At 43.6% G+C, this 17,304-nt stretch overlaps 1 protein-coding gene across 6 annotated transcripts in view; it reads left to right on the top strand.

The window, feature by feature from the left end:
- LOC111968152 (cytohesin-1) overlaps positions 1 to 17,304 on the top strand; it is a 42,960-nt gene that overhangs the window by 23,990 nt on the left and 1,666 nt on the right. The window contains exons 1-11 of one of the 6 annotated variants that reach the window (XM_070445009.1): positions 2,529 to 2,643; positions 7,492 to 7,556; positions 9,462 to 9,565; positions 12,578 to 12,644; positions 12,749 to 12,867; positions 13,601 to 13,681; positions 13,763 to 13,875; positions 13,995 to 14,143; positions 15,219 to 15,331; positions 16,759 to 16,837; positions 16,936 to 17,007. In XM_070445009.1, the coding sequence (XP_070301110.1) occupies positions 12,585 to 12,644; positions 12,749 to 12,867; positions 13,601 to 13,681; positions 13,763 to 13,875; positions 13,995 to 14,143; positions 15,219 to 15,331; positions 16,759 to 16,837; positions 16,936 to 17,007 (786 nt within the window). In that variant the 5' untranslated portion in view covers positions 2,529 to 2,643; positions 7,492 to 7,556; positions 9,462 to 9,565; positions 12,578 to 12,584. Of the gene's footprint in view, positions 1 to 2,284; positions 2,644 to 7,481; positions 7,557 to 9,461; positions 9,566 to 12,577; positions 12,645 to 12,748; positions 12,868 to 13,600; positions 13,682 to 13,762; positions 13,876 to 13,994; positions 14,144 to 15,218; positions 15,332 to 16,758; positions 16,838 to 16,935; positions 17,008 to 17,304 lie in introns of those variants that run through there. The other 5 variants (XM_023993723.2, XM_023993720.2, XM_023993725.2 and 2 more) reach the window with 5 other exon arrangements.

The following is a 17,304-nucleotide window of genomic DNA, read 5'->3' as shown; positions in this document are numbered from 1 at the left end:
CACATGTGCTCAGTTGTGAACCTGCTTTCATCTGTGAAGAGCACAGGGCGCCGAGTGCGAATTTGCCAATCTTGGTGTTCTCTGGCAAATGCCAAACGTCCTGCACGGTGTTGGGCTGTAAGCACAACCCCCACCTGTGGACGTCGGGCCCTCATACCACCCTCATGGAGTCTGTTTCTGACCTTTGAGCAGACACATGCACATTGTGGCCTGCTGGAGGGCATTTGCAGGGCTCTGGCAGTGCTCCTCCTGCTCCTCCTTGCACAAAGGCGGAGGTAGCGGCCCTGCTGCTGGTTGTTGCCCTCCTACGGCCTCCTCCACGTCTCCTGATGTACTGGCCTGTCTCCTGGTAGCGCCTCCATGGTCTGGACACTACGGTGACAGACACAGCAAACCTTCTTGCCACAGCTCACATTGATGTGCCATCCTGGATGAGCTGCACTACCTGAGCCACTTGTGTGGGTTGTAGACTCCGTCTCATGCTACCACAGAGTGAAAGCACTGCCAGCATTCAAAAGTGACCAAAACATCAGCCAGGAAGCATAGGAATGAGAAGTGGTCTGTGGTCACCACCTGCAGAACCACTCCTTTATTGGGGGTGTCTTGCTAATTGCCTATAATTTCCACCTGTTGTCTAATCCATTTGCACAACAGCATGTGAAATTTATTGTCAATCAGTGCTGCTTCCTAAGTGGACAGTTTGATTTCACAGAAGTGTGATTGACTTGGAGTTATATTGTGTTTAAGTGTTCCCTTTATTTTTTTGAGCAGTGTATATATGGGGGATACAATCTTCCCAGCTCTGTAGATTTTGCTGTGAGGAGGCAGAGTTATTAGGTCATTTATTTTGGCTTTGTCCATATGTAGCTCGTTTTTGGTCAAAGATCCAGGAATGGCTTAAGAATTGCAACATTTGCCTAGAACTAACGCTGCAGATAGCAATACTGGGTGATTTGAAAAGCCATAGTCAATTAATAATATAATCATTTTTACGAGTTTTGGAAACCCTGATCTACTGCTAAAAAAATATAAATGGACCATTTCTACTTTTGAACTGAGGTAAACAACCAATACTAGCCTGCATTGTCCCACCACCCGCCAACCCCTCTTTACGCTACTGCTACTCTCTGTTCATCATATATGCATAGTCAATTTAACCATATCTACATGTACATACTACCTCAATCAGCCTGACTAACCGGTGTCTGTATAGCCTCGCTACTTTTATAGCCTCGCTACTGTTTTTTTACTGTTGTATTTATTTCTTTACTTATTGTTCACCTAATACCTTTTTTTTGCACTATTGGTTAGAGCCTGTAAGTAAGCATTTCACTGTAAGGGGAGCTGTTGTATTCGGCGCACGTGACAAACTTTGATTTTATGTTCTGGAGATCACTCTCATCAGCTCCTCCACCTCTCCCTKCCTGGCTGATACTTTGGCCTCCAGGGCTGGAAAACCATGAAAATAATCAGCAGTGAACATTCAATCTACCATAGGTTTAAAAAATGTGAACTATAAAGGTTAATTTCCTTTTTAAGTAAATATTTGTCATTATCTGCATTCTCCGTCTCACTGGCTGTCACTCTGGCTTCTATGGTTGACAGTTCGCTGCTTTGGCTGAAATTATGGACATTTTTTAATGCTCACAAGCCAGAATTTATTTTATCCCCCTTTTCCCAATTACGATCTTGTGTCATTGCTGCAACTCCCCAATGGGCACAGGAGAGGTGAAGGTCGAGTCATGCGTCCTCTGAAACGTGACCCACCATATCGCGCTCCTTATCACCCGCCCGCTTAACCCGGAAGCCAGCTGCACCAATGTGTCTGAGGAAACACTGTTCAACTGACGACCGCAGTCAGCCTGCAGCCACCCGACCAGCCACAAGGAGTGGTTAGAGCGCGATGAGCCAAAGTAAGCCCCCCCCCCCCCCCCCACGGCCAAAACCTCACCTAACCCGGACAACGCTGGGCCAATTGTGCTCCATTCTATGGGACTCCCGGTCACGCCAGTGGTGATACAGCCTGGGATCGAACCCGGGTCTGTAGTGATGCCTCTAGCACTGCGGAGGGAGAGCGAGGGAGAAAAAAATCACCCCCCCCCCAAAAAAAAGCTTGTATGTAATCATTTTGATCCTGTTCTCCTCCCCTGATGAAATATCACATGGATTTTGGGAGTGTGTGGTGCTCGCGGAAGTGGAGATTTTATTCTCGGCTCCAATGTTAAAATGGAAGCTGATAGTTTGGTCTCCTGCTCAGCCTACTTCAGCTACCCATGGTGTAATGGGTGTGTCCTTTCTTCCTCCCCGATGGACATGTGGTTCTCTCTTTCTCTTATCTTTTACTGTATATATTGTTCAGGCCTGTGTGGGCGTCTGGAAGGTTTTGGTTGGTCTTGTGAGTGCTTGTGGGATGGGAGAGGGTGGGATGTGGCTGTTTTTAGTGTGTGTCACCCCAGTCATTGGCTAGGAGGGTGTTTGAGGTATTATTTTGATTGATCTAGGCTATGTTGCCATGGTGAGCCAGAGCACTGTATTCTCACTCTCACCCCCCCGTCTTAGTACCTGATGATCTGAGTCCCGAGGAGAAGACAGGAGTTGGAGAGCATCCGCCGTAGGAAACAAGAACTACTGCAGGACATACAGGTAACACACACAGAGTAGCAAACCGCTGGCACTTTCAAACCATTAAGGCCAAATGCAAAGCAGCTGATTTTGTTATGGAATGTAAACTTTCTCTCTCTGCAGTTTCAATTGCTTAATGAATTGTGAAATCCAAGAACTGCATGTCCTAAGAATTAGGACCTCCTCCTCCCCTACACTCAACCCTCTAATTTCGTGTGCACAGTATGCCTCTTCACTAACCAGTCATGAGAGAGGGAGACAAAGGGGAGAAGGAAGAGAATGCATTAGTTCCACTAGAGCATTACACTCTTTCATGATAGATGAGGCTCTGTCTAGGGCTGTGTTTGTTTTGTTTCTGTCTAGCCTAGTACTGCACCCCCCCCCCCCCCCCCCCCCCCCCATACCAGCATTTACCCTCTGATCTGGAAGAATTCGAACCTACAATGGATTGTGTATGTGCGTGCATACGGTACCAGTCAAAAGTTTGGACACAGCTACTCATTCCAGGGTTTTTCTTTATTATTCTACAATGCAGAAAATAGACTATGAAATTACACATGGAATCATGTAGTAACCAAAAAAGAGTTAAACAAATCAAAATATATTTTCAATTTTTCAAAGTAGCCACCCTTTGACTCGATGACAGCTTTGCACACTCTTGGCATTCTCTCAACCAGCTTCATGAGGTAGTCACCTGGAATGCATTTCAATTAACAGATGTGCCTTGCGAAAAGTTATATTGGTGGAATTTCTTTCCTTAATGCGTTTGAGTCAGTTGTGTTGTGACAAGGTATATAGAAGTGTGCAAAGCTGTCATCAAGGCAAAGGGTGGCTACTTTAAAGAATCTATAATATAAAATATATTTTGTTAAATAAATCACTTTTTGGTTACTACATGTTTCCATATGTTATTTTATAGTTTTGATGTCTAAACTATTTTTCTACAATGTGGAAAATAGTAAAAGTAATAAAACTCTTGAATGAGTAGGTGTTTTAACTTTTGACTGGTACTGCATATACAGTGCATTTGGAAAGTTTTCAGAACATTGACTTTTTCCAAATTTTAACGTTACAGCCTTATTCTAAAATGTATTAAATTGTTTTTTCTCCCCTCAATCTACACACAATGCCCCATAATAACAAATCAAAATCTGGTTAAGACATTTTAGCTAATTTATCAARTGGAAATATTACATTTACATAAGTATTCAGACTCTACTCAGTACTTTGTTGAAGCACCTTTTGCAGCGATTACAACCTTGAGTCGTCTTGGGTATGAAGCTACAAGCTTTGCACACCTGTATTTGGGGAGTTTCTTCCATTCTTCTCTGCAGATCCTCTCAACCTCTGTCAGATTGGATGGGGAGTGTTACTGCACAGCAATTTTCAGGTCTCTCCAGAGATGTTCAATTCCAGGCTCTGGCTGGGTCACTCAAGGACATTCAGAGACTTGTCCCAAAGCCACTGCTGCGTTGTTTTGGCTGTGTGCTTGGGTCGTTGTCCTGTTGGAAGGTGAACCTTCCCCCCCCAGTCTGAGGTCCTGAGCGCTCTGGAGCAGGTTTCCATCAAGGATCTCTCTGTACTTTGCTCCATTCAGCTTTCCCTCGATCCTGACTAGTCTCCCAGTCCTTGCCGCTGAAAAACATCCCCACAGCATGATGTTGCCACCACCTTGCTTCACCATAGCGATGGTGCCAGGTGTCTTCCAGACATGACACTTGGCATTCAAGCCAAAAAGTTTAATCTTGGTTTAATCGGACCAGAGAATCTTGTTTCTCATGGTCTGAGAGGTGTCTTTTGGCAAACTTCAAGCGGGCTGTCGTGTTTTTTTTTACTGAGGATTGTCTTCCGCCTGGCCACTACCATAAAGGCCTGATTGGTGGAGTCCTGCAGAGATGGTTGTCCTTCTGGCAGATTCTCCCATCTCCACAGAGGAACTCTAGAGCTCTGTCAGTGACCATCGGGTTCTTGGTCACCTCCCTGACCAAGGCCCTTCTCCCCCGATTGCTCAGTTTGGCCAGACGGCCAGCTCTAGGAGTCTTGGTGGTTCCAAACTTCTTCCATTTAACTTTTTAGGGATAGGGGGCAGCATTTTCACTTTGGATGAATAGCGTGCCCAGAGTGAACTGCCTCATCTGTCCCAGATGTTAATATATGCATATTTATTCTAAAACTGTTTGAATTATGTCTGAGTATAACAGAACTCGTATGGCAGGCAAACTTCCAAACAGGAAGTGGAAATTCTGAGGCTGGTTGATTTTCAACTCATCGCCTATTCAAATCCCAGTAAGATATGGATTTGTTTGCACTTCCTACGCCTTCCACTAGATGTCAACAGTCTGTAGAACGTCGAATGAAGCCTCTACTGCGATGTTGGGCCGGATGGGAACTGTTTCAGGAAGTGGTCTGGCAGTGCCAGTTCTTGGTCATGCGCATTCCAAATGATATCGCCTTGCGTTCCAGTACTTCTGTAGACACAAAGGAATGCTCCGGTTGGAACGTTATTGAATATATATGATAACAACATCCTAAAGATTGATTCTCTACTTAATTTGACCAGTTTATTCGACCTGGAATATAACTTTTAAAAATTTTCGTCTGAGTTTGCCTGGACCTGCGCGAGCGTTTGGACATGTATACTAAACGTGCTAGCAAAAGTAGCTACTTTGACATAAATAATTGACATTATCGAACAAAACAATTTATTGTGGAACTAGGATTCCTGGGAGTGCGTTCTGATGAATGCTAGCGGAACGTGTGTCCTAGAAAGGTTAAGAATGATGGAGGCCACTGTGTTCTTGGAGACCTTCAATGCTGCAGACTTTTTTGGTACCCTTCCCCAGATCTGTGCCTCGACACAATCCTGTCTCAGCGCTCTACAGACAATTCCTTCAACCGCGTGGCTTTGTTTTTGCTCTGACATGCACTGTCAACTGTGGGACCTTATATAAACAGGTGTGTGTGCCTTTCCAAATCATGTCCAATCATTTGAATTTACCACANGTTTTTGCTCTGACATGCACTGTCAACTGTGGGACCTTATATAAACAGGTGTGTGTGCCTTTCCAAATCATGTCCAATCATTTGAATTTACCACAGGTGGACTCCAATCAAGTTGTAGAAACATCTCAAGGATGATCAATGGAAACAGGATGCACCTGAGCTCAAATTCAAGTCTCATAGCAAAGGGTCTGAATACKTATGTAAGGTAATTCAGTTTTTTATTTTTATGTTAGCTAACTTGGATTAGCTAACACAACGTGCCATTGGAACACAGGAGTGATGGTTGCTGATAATGGGCCTCTGTACGCCCATGTAGATATTCCATAGAAAATCAGCCGTTTCCAGCTACAATAGTCATTTACAAAATTAACAATGTCTACACTGTATTTCTGATCAATTTGATATTTTAATGGACCAAATTTTTTGCTTTTCTTTAAAAAAACAAGGATATTTCTAAGTGACCCCAAACTTTTGAACGTGTGTTATATAATTACACACACACACTGAACAATTATATAAACGCAACAGGCAGCAATTTCAAAGATTTTGCTGAGTTACAGTTCATATAAGGAAATCAATCAATTTAAATAAATAATTTCCAAATATTTGGATTTCACATGACTGGGCAGGGGCGCAGCCATGGGTGTGCCTGGGAGGGCATAGACCCAACCACTTAGGAGCTAGGCTGACCCACTTGGGAGCCGGGCCCAGCCAAATCAGAAGGCGTTTTTCCCCACAAAAGGGCTTAATTACAGACAAATACTACAGTACATATAAGGAAATGAGTCAATTGAAATGCATTTATTAGGCCCTAATCTATGGATTTCACATGGCTGGTCAGGGGCGCAGCCATTGGTGGGCCTGGGAGGGCATATGTCACACCTGCTCCAGTTCCCCCTCGCCAGGGTACCTGTCATACGCGTTTGTTACCATTATTACGCGCAGCTGCGCTCATTGGACTCACCTGGACTCCCTCACTTTGTTGATTTGTCCCTGCATATATGTCTGCTCCTCTGTGTTGTTCCCTGTAGTTGCATCGTTTGTCGTGTTTATGTCCAGACACTTCTTGTTCCGTTGCATGTCCGTCTATATTAAATGGTTCACTCCCTRTACCTGCTTCTCATCTCCTGCGTTGAGCGTTACAAAGTAAGTACATACGCACGTATGTATATGTCTGGATCTGAATGCGAGAGTGTGCTGCGCTCTGCACGTACACGGCTTTGAGGATTAGGAGAGTATGTATGAGAAACAAGCCACACTACCAACCCCCAATACACACATCCCCCTCTGCCAAGTGCTGCTGTGTAAATAGATTGAGTTCRTTAGTGGGTTTGACTGCCTCCCCCCTTTGTTTCATCTCCATTTCTGTGTCTTTGATCTTAGCGGCTCAGATTAGCCAATCAGGGGCTTAGATTTTGACCTGCCCCCTCCTAACCTGAGAGGGTGGCGGGAGGGAGGGCTGGAGGAGGGAGGGTTGGTCTGGTTTGACCCCAGCTAGCAGAAGGTGCACCTGTGGGGGACCATCTATAGAAGATTCACCCACTCTGCACACAACCCATAGGACTGCCTAAACGTAACATCTCTTACACAACACATACAGTACCTGTATGTCTCCTGTCAGAACGCTGGAAACCTCTTGTTCAGAAGCAGATATTTCCCAGTTTGTGAAATACACCAATTACACCCTCTCACCTTTTATTCCTCCCTCCCTCCCTTTTAGTGCCTTGGGTATTAGTATTATCTGAAGCTGGATCAAAGCTGCTCTGTGAGATTGAGGGTCAGATTTCTCGTGTGTGATTAAGTGACTGATAGATCTAACTGTACCATACACTCATCCTCGTTCTCTCTCTCACTCCCTCCATCTAGAGGCTGAAGGATGAGATAGCAGAGGTGACAAATGAAATTGACAACCTAGGCATTACCGACGAGAGGTGTGTTTCCATGTCCTGTTATTGCCTTAGTATTTGATTGTGTGCAACTCTACTGAGCAATGTACTGTATGTACTTTGTGTGGTGATGGGTGTTGGGGGAGGGAGTAGACACCGGGGTGTTGGGGGAGGGAGTAGACACCGGGGTGTTGGGGGAGGGAGTAGAATCATCCTTAGTGAAGTGTTCCCAACCTCCCCACCCACTGACCCATGGTATTGGTGATGATGTCAGTGATCGTGTGTGCGTCTCTCATTGAAGACACTGATGGGTCTGGGACAGTGGTCGCCCCAAGGCTACAGACACTTAAATGGGTTAATGGGGCTGTTCATTGCATGTATGACGTCTTTAGAGAGCATAATATAACTATATATTATGAGCTCTAAAGACACTAAAAAGCCTTTGTAAACCATTCATAAAGCTTTTATACACCTTATAGATATACCCTTTACCCTAGATATACATTTTATAGGGCATAGACACAGTGTACAAAACATTAGGAACACTTACTCTTTCCATGACATAGCTTTCACTTGGTCAGTCTATGATTCCTTATTGATGTCACTTGTTAAATCCACTTCAATCAGTGTAGATTAAGGGGAGGAGACAGGTTAAAGATTTTTTTTAAAGCCTTGAGACAATTAAGACATGGATTGTGTGTGCGCCATTCAGAGGGTGAATGGGCAAGACAAAAGATTGAAGTGCCTTTTGAACGGGGTATGGCAGTAGGTGCCAGGTGCACTGGTTTGTGTGTGTTTTAGAACTGCAACACTGCTGGGGTTTTCACGCTCAACACTGATGGAATGGTCCACCACCCAAAGGACATCCAGCCAACTCTTTACAACTATGGGAAGCATTGGAATCAACATGGGCCAGCATCCCTGTGGAACGCTTTTGACACCTTGTAGAGTCCATGCCCCGATGCATTGAGGACAAGGGGGCAAGGGGGGCAATATTAGGAAGGTGTCCTTAATGTTTTGTACACTATCTACAAAGTGTGTATAAAAGCTTTATGAATGGTTAAAAAAAAAAAAACAGTTTACAAAGGCGTTACACTTTTCTAAATGCCTAGTGCTGAGCGATTCAGTTCTTTTTGAAGTCGGTTTGGTGTGATTATTAATAAATAATTATTAATAAATAATCACGAATTTCTATTGGTTTCGATATTTTTTTTTACATTAAATGCGTTATGTGGGTTGAATGCTTTAACAACCCATAATAAAACAATTCATAAAAGGCCCATGATTGTAGTGCCTGCTCATGATTTCTTACCTAGCAGGCGTAAAAGATACCCAGACCAGACAAGTAACAGCACAATGGAGTATGATCATTGTAGTTAGTTTAGTGCACAAAAAGTGATAATTATGTAGAACATTGGCCTGTTGGAAACTACATCTCACAGTTCGGACATGAGAATTACTCTAGAGAAACTATGGCGCATTGAGTTCACAATAAAAAAAATTATGCAATTCTAATAATTGAACCGACTTCRGCCAATTAGTTTAAAAAAACTAAAAATAACCGACATTTCTGTTAATCGCTCAGCACTATACAGGCCATTTGAATTGTTTTCGACGGCTCGAAAACGCGTTTGCGTTATACTGACTTCAAGTGGAACTGACAGCGTTTTAACTACTTTGCAGATATGATACAATCATAATATCCGTAAAAAATATAACATTCCCAGTTTGTTAAAAACAAACTTTAAGAGTTTTTAAAAATAGGTTCTATTTGACTCAAAATTACATGACGTACAGTAAGGCATTGTTGGAGAATAGATGGATGCAGTTCAATGCATTAATATAATTCACCAATACATTTCTTGGTAGTTCCAAAAGAATACTGAACTTGAACAACCAGTTAGCATAATTTGTGAATTCACTCTGCCTATCTACTCTGAATAATTTCAGAGCACCCTCGTCTGAGTGTGCCAGAGTGCAGAATAACTGAGGAATTTAAGAACGCGCAACACCAGCTGAATATGACCGGTGTGAATAAATTTGGGCAAAAAAAGGTAAATAGTCTGGAACGCAGCTCTACTAGTGCGAGTAAAATAGTCAGTGAAGTAGTGTTTTGTTTGTGTCGAAGTAGCTAGCCAAYTTTAGCCAGTTAGCTTGGGTGCTTGACTGCCGTTGTGAGGAACGCTCAGATTAACCCTACTCCTCGGCCAGTGTCCAGTGTTAATCGAGCAGTGTATGCTCGGAGAGTGACACGCTCTCTGTTTGTAAATTCAATCTGATAATGCTCTGAATTTACGAATGACTCCAAGCACACTGACMCACTGGAGGCAGAGGCAATCTATGAACGCACCCTTAGCTAGTTGTCAGTCAAATGTACTTGGCATTGATCAAAATTAATAGGCGGGCAGGCAAGTTCCCATTGAAACGTGGGTTTGGACAATCATGCATAGGCAGGCAAGCTGCAGAAGGACGAGCAGGCTACTATTCCTCATCGTTTATCAGTGCAACTAGCTGAAAATATGTGAGGGTTTTTCTAATGTCCTCTAGCATTAGTTGTTGATCTTGTTGATGGGCAAAAGTGAGGAAGAGAAAGCGTAACTTTTACATGGTGGTTTGAACAATAGGACTGTAAAGTTCCCAAATGTAAGAGGACTCCCGTGATATTACACCGAACAAAAATATAAGTGCAACATGCAACAATTTCAAAGATTTTACTTAGTTACAGTTCATATAAGAAAAATCTGTCAATTTTAAATAAATAAATTAGGCCCTAATCTATGGATTTCACATGTCTGGGAATACAGATATGCATCTGCTGGTCACAGATACCTTAAAAACAAGGTACTGTAGGGGTGTGGATTAGAAAACCAGTTAGTATCTGGTGTGACCACCACTTGCCTCATGCAGCTCGACACATCTCCTTCGCATAGAATTGATTCAACGGCTGTACGAAGTTACTGGATATTGGTGGGAACTGGAACAAGCTGTTGTACACGTCGATACAGAGCATCCAAAACAAGCTCAATGGGTGACGTCTGGTGAGTATGCAGGCCATGGAAGAACTGGGACTTTCAGCTTCAAGGAATTGTGTACAGATCCTTGTGACATGGGGCCATGCATTATCATGCTGAGACGTGAGGTGATGGCAGCAGATGAATGGCACGTTAATGAGCCTCAGGATCTCGTCATGGTATCTCTGTGCATTCGTTGTCTGTAGCTTATGCCTGCCCATACCATAACCCCACCGTCACCATCTCAAACATCAGCAAACCGCTTGCCCACACGACGCCGTACACGCTGTCTGCCATCTGCCCCGTACAGTTGCAACCGGGATTCATCAGTGAAGAGCTCTCTCTATTGTACCTGCTGTCTCGAACTCTGATCGGCTATGAAAAGCCAACTAACACTGACCTGTTGCACCCTCTACAACCACTGTGATTATTATTATTATTATTATTTGACCCTACTGGTCATCTATGAACGTTTGAACATCTTGGCCATGTACTGTTATAATCTTCACCCGGCACAGCCAGAAGAGGACTGGCCACCCCTCAGAGCATGGTTCCTCTCTAGGTTTCTTCCTAGGTTCCTGCTTTTCTAGGGAGTTTTTCCTAGCCACTGTGCTTGTAAATCTGCATCGCTTTCTGTTTTGGGTTTTAGTCTGGGTTTCTGTTTAGCACTTTGTGACATCAGCTGATGTAAGAAGGGCTATAGAAATACATTTGCTTGATTGGACTTTTCCAGCGTGCCAGTGGCCATCGACGGTGAGCATTTGCACACTGAAGTCAGTTACAACATTGAGCTGCAGTCAGATCAAGACCATGGAGAGGACGATGAGCACGCAGATGAGCTTCCCAGTTTGTACAGAAATTCTTTGGTTGTGAAAAGAACAGTTTTATGGGTGTAGACACCGTGGTGATGGAGGTGGGTGTCTACTCCCATGAAACTGTTCTTTGCATAACCAAAGAATTCTCACCGGACGTCACCCATTGAGCTTGTTTGGGATGCTCTTTATCGACGTGTACGACAGCTTGTTCCAGTTTCATCAGCTGTTTGGGAGGCTGTTCACAGGTGATCCTGCAGGTGMAGAAGCCAAATGTGTAGGTCCTGGGCTGGCATGGTTACACGTTGTGAGGCCGGTTGGACATACTGCCAAATTCTCTAAAAAGATGTTGGAGGCTGTTTATGGTAGAGAAATKAACATTCAATTCCCTGGCAACAGCTCTGGTGGACATTCCTGCAGGCATCATGCCAATTGCACGCACCCTAAACAATTAACATCTGTGACAAAACTGCACATTTTAGAGAGGCCTTTTATTGTTCCAGCACAAGGTGCACCTGTGTAATGATCATGCTGTTTAATCAGCTTCTTTATATGCCACACCTGTCAGGTGGCTGGATTATCTTGGCAATGGAGAAATGCTCACTAACAGGGATGCAAACAAATTTGTACACAACCTTTTTGAGAAATAAGCTTTTTGAGGGTGTGAAACATTTCTGGGACCTTTTATTTCAGCTAAAGTGGGACCAAAACTTTACATGTTGGGTTTTTATATTTTTGTTCAGTGTGCATATTTGCAGAAATCCATTTATGTTTATTTTGTGGCTTTTGGCGAATGCGTTGTAATGCTCTGAAGTCGCGCTTTTGCTGCTGCCTGTAAACACACAGTCCAGTTCAAAGTGAATGATGGCAGGACCGTATGACAAATGGCTTGTTTGCATRAAGGCCTAGTGTAGCTCTGATTGGCTATTGCTCACCGGTCTGCGTAGACTCCGGTCCTGGACGAGACAGATGGTTTTATTACCTGCAGTGGCTAATTGTCCAACCCACGGCCGCTTTCCCACTATATTGCTATAGAATTTTCACAAATGCCTTGCTATATGTCATTCCCGAACATTATTTTTTTTTTATGGAAATGTGAAACTGACCATATTTAAGCACTTGCTTGTCAGAAAATGTAAAAAAAGGTGTCATTCTTCCAGGGGGTGTAAATGAACAGATTTTAATAAGATTTCATGTTGCTAAAACACTGTCAGTTCCACCTTAATGACTGTTGTGTCTGTAGGAAAAGCATGCAGAGAAACAAGCAGGTGTCCATGGGGTGCAAGAAGTTCAACATGGACCCAGAGAAGGTGAAGCCCAATCGTAAACCAGCCTCTATCACCCACTCTGTCCTGTGATTTGGTGCTCTGGCTGTGGTTCTGTGTTCTGATTGGCTGTGTGTACCATCAATCAGGGGATCCGGTTTTTGATTGACAGCGGTCTGCTGAAGAACACCAGCAATGACATTGCCCAGTTCCTCTATAAAGGGGAGGGGCTAAACAAGACCGCCATCGGAGACTATCTAGGGGAGAGGTGAGAAACGTGTGAGAGCAAAAAGAGAGCGAGAGTGTGAGAGAGACATCGAAAGAGGATGATGAATGAGCTATTAAGTGGGTTAATGCAGGGATTCCCAAACTCGTTCCTGGGGCCCCCCCTCAGCTGACTCAAATAATCAAAGCTTGATGATGAGTTGTTAGATTTGATACAAATAACCTTGTCACATGCGCTGAATACAACAAGTCTAGACCTTACCGTGAAATTCTTACTTACAAGCCCTTAACCAACAGTGCAGTTCAAGAAGAGTTAAGAATATATTTAGCAAGAAACAGCTGTGTAGTGCTAGGGTAAAAACCAAAACTGGCACCAAGAAGAGGCTCCAGGACCAAGTTTGGGAAACTCTGGTCCTCAACTCAGTGATATTGATTTGGCCCATTTCTTTCTGGACACACACACATGTGTTGGCCACAGAGAGGAGGCAAGGATTAGGAGATTATAGATTTAATCTATTAGATTATATTTGGGTATGTTTCTGGTTTCATAGCTTTTCTCTGATAAATCTCCTTAATTTACCTAGGTCCTGTTCAGTTGGCAAGAAACATTCGGATATGGAATGAAACATGAACAAACCGCATTGGACTTGTCCAAATAAGAAACACTACTTTACGGTTTCAAAACGTTTAGCTACAGTATTCCCTACTGAATGCAACGCTGATCTATTCTCTTTTATGACCATACACCTGAATACTGTTTGTATGTGTTTCTGTAGAGAGGATTTCAATCTTGAGGTTCTACAAGCCTTTGTGGAGCTGCATGAGTTTACTGACCTTAACCTGGTCCAGGCCCTCAGGTAACACACATACACACATGCTCACCACACACACACACACACACACACCACACTCTTATGTTTGCATGTCCTCTCCCCCAGGCAGTTCCTGTGGAGTTTCCGGTTGCCAGGTGAAGCCCAGAAGATCGATCGCATGATGGAGGCGTTTGCCCAGAGATACTGTCACTGTAACCCTGGCGTCTTCCAGCACAGCGGTATAGAAAGGCCACCGCACACACACACACTTGCATGCACACACGTACGCAAGCACGTTCACACACACACACACACACACACACACACACTAACCTTCCAGTCCATCTCTGTGTTCCAGATACGTGTTATGTGTTGTCGTTTGCTGTGATCATGCTGAACACCAGTCTCCATAACCCCAATGTGAAGGACAAACCCTCCCACCAGAGATTCAGCGCCATGAACAGAGGAATCAACGATGGCGGAGACTTACCAGAGGACCTACTCAGGGTATCTCTCCCCATCACTCTCTTCATCCCTCTTTTTCTACCAAGCTCTCTATTCCCCTCCCTTTTCCTTTTTCTATACCTGTCTCTTCCTCCCTCTATCCACAGTATACTAGGATTGGCTGAGGACCTGATCCCTATACTATGTACGTGGTGTGAGGAGTTACCAAAGTTAACTTGCTCAGTTCTGAGTTCAACTCTGGATAAATGGTACCATGAAAGTCGCTCACCTTTTAGCCAGGTCAATTTCTATGGCAACGAATCCTTCAGAACTAACCTGCTCCCGGGCGGGTTAGCGACTAAGATTATTTTAATTTTTTTTAAGCCTCCCGCTTTTGGCTGGATGTGTCTGTGGTTCATCCATGCATCATCTATTAGCAGAATTACTGTCTTACCTCAATTAGCCACGAAATCCCTAGTTTGAAAGCGACTGTTTTCTTGAAGCTGTGCCGTGCCATTTTCCCTGCATTTCCCCACACGTTGGCTGGCCCCCTAGCAATTCGAGTTCTAGCCAATGAGCTTCAGCCCCTCACATTTTCAGAGACAACTTTTGGTGCTACTTACAGAACTACTGGCTAAAAAGTATACAAAAGTACTGGAGAATCTATTTTTAATACTTTTATTTCATAAATGGTGCTCATGATAAGCACACCAAAGATAGCATTAACGATACGTAATAAAAGACTGCTCTTCAACAAGCCTATATCACACTATAGCCTGCTGAATTTGCTAGGTAACTTTTCTTTCATTTTGATTTCGGCACAAATGTGACATTGACTCGCCCATGGATTGATGGTTCAGCATTGTCTCAATGAAGAGTTTGGCTTTCGACTAGCCTCTTGTGACATGCATGCACAGTTACAAGCCTGCTAGAGTTAGCGGCTGGTGGACAATCAATATCCAAAGTCGTAGTACGGATAAAGCCTGAGCTGAAATGTGAAGCTAACTGAAGCTGGTTAACTTTAGAAAACCCTGAGTAGATCTAACTTCAATTGTAGTATACCCCCATTCTGTGTTTGCATCAAACGTCTAATGAGCTCTTTCTCGCTCTTTCTTTCCATTCCTTTCTCTCTTTGTAGAACCTGTATGAGAGTATAAAGAACGAACCCTTTAAGATCCCAGAGGATGATGGGAACGACCTCACACACACTTTCTTCAACCCCGACCGGGAGGGCTGGCTACTCAAACTAGGTGAGTGTCAACTTTGCAGTTTACAGTAAGTGGAGAACAGGACAGCCAGTTTTATTGATGTTGCTACTGCTCTCTGGTGGACAGATGCAGACCTACACTCTCCAGTTTGGTCTTCTCAGTCATACATATATTGAACAAAGATATAATGCAACATGTAAAGCAGGGRTACTCAACTCTTACCCTACGAGGTCCGGAGCCTGCTGGTCCTACCTGATAATTAATTGCACATACCTGGTGTCCCAGGTCTAAATCAGTCCCTAATTAGAGGAGAATAATGAAAAAATGAAGGGAAACTGGCTTCGAGGTCCAGAGTTGAGGGATGTAAAGTGTTGGTCCCATGTTTCATGAGTTGAGAAAACAAATCACATAAATGTTCCATATACAAAAAAAGCTTATTTCTCTCAAATGTTGTGCACAAATGTGTTAATATCCCTGTTAGTGAGCATTTCTCCTTTGCCAAGATAATCCATCCACCAGACAGGTGTGGCATGTAAAGAAGCTGATTAAACAGCGATTAAACAGCGTGTAACCACGCCAGCCAGGACCTCCACATCCGGCTTCTTCACCTGTGTGATTGTCTGAGACCAGCCACCCGGACAGCTGATGAACTGAGGAGTATTTCTTCTGTAATAAAGTCCTTTTGTGGAGAGAAACTCATACTGATTGGCTGGTCCTGGCCCACCCAGGGCTGCACCCCTGCCCAGTCATGTGAAATCCATAGATTACGGCCTAATACATTTTATTTAAATTGACTGATTTCATTATATGAACTGTAACTCAGTAAAATCGTTGAAATTGTTGCATGTTGTGTCTTAATATTTTTGTTCAGTATAGAATAGAGCCTAATTATGGTAAAAATTAGTAGAAATATTAATGGCTTAATGTAGTTTATTTTGTCTTTTTCTTCATTTGTTTTGTTTGGGTGATTTTGGTCTCCAGGAGGTATGTAATATATATGTCTGGATTGGAAACATTACCCTCCCCAGCCTGTATGTGCTTTGCTTCAGGTTGCTGCTTCCCTACTACCCACTGCTCTGTCCAATTAAAATCTACTGTTAACTATGATTTGATTATAAAGAATTAAATGGTGTTTAATTGTTGGCAAGATGTGATTTATCTGCTCTGTGTTACTCATGCTGTGAGGTCTAAYGTTATCAACCTCTAAACGCAAACAACCATTAAATGTAACCCTACCATCCAATTAACATGTCATCTAATGCATTGTGTTCATGGTCGACTTTGTTGTCGTCATGATGTGCCTTCTGAGAAGCATGACTGCATTAAAGATGACCTGGAACACGCCCATAGGCTCCTGCCTGGTACTGGCTGATGTCTGTGCTGCCGTCTGTCTGGAGTGCCTAGGGGCAACTTTAATCTTTGCATTTAGCTTCTATGAATCCTGATTGAACTCTGACCTTTAACCCCCTCAGGAGGGCGTGTGAAGACGTGGAAGAGACGATGGTTCATCCTCACAGACAACTGCCTGTACTACTTTGAGTACACTACTGTGAGTTGCTCTCTTTCTATTTCTCTCTTTTTCTGTCATGCTTTTTCTCCATTGCTTTCATTGTATCAATTATGAGCTATAACCTTCTCTCCCTCCAGGATAAGGAGCCTAGGGGTATCATCCCTCTGGAGAATCTTAGTATTAGAGAGGTGGACGACTCTAAGAAACCAGTAAGTTACTCTCTCCCTCTCTTTTCCTGTGCTCGTTCTCCTGCCATGCTCCCTGTTTCCTTTTAGAAGCCTCTGTCACACTTCTCCCCCCNCTCTCTCTTTCTATTCCTCTCTCTTTTTCTGTTATGCTTTTTTCTCCATGACATGCAATGTACCAGTTGTGAGCTGTAATGCTCTCGCTGTGCTTTCTCATTTCTCACTCCTCCCTCCCTCCAGGATAAGGAGCCTAGGGGTATCATCCCTCTGGAGAATCTGACAATTAGAGAGGTGGACGACTCCAAGAAACCAGTAAGTTAC

This window comes from Salvelinus sp. IW2-2015, linkage group LG8 (genome assembly GCF_002910315.2).
Source record: "Salvelinus sp. IW2-2015 linkage group LG8, ASM291031v2, whole genome shotgun sequence".
Taxonomy (NCBI): domain Eukaryota; kingdom Metazoa; phylum Chordata; class Actinopteri; order Salmoniformes; family Salmonidae; genus Salvelinus; species Salvelinus sp. IW2-2015.
This window is presented reverse-complemented; position numbering and strand designations above follow the sequence as displayed.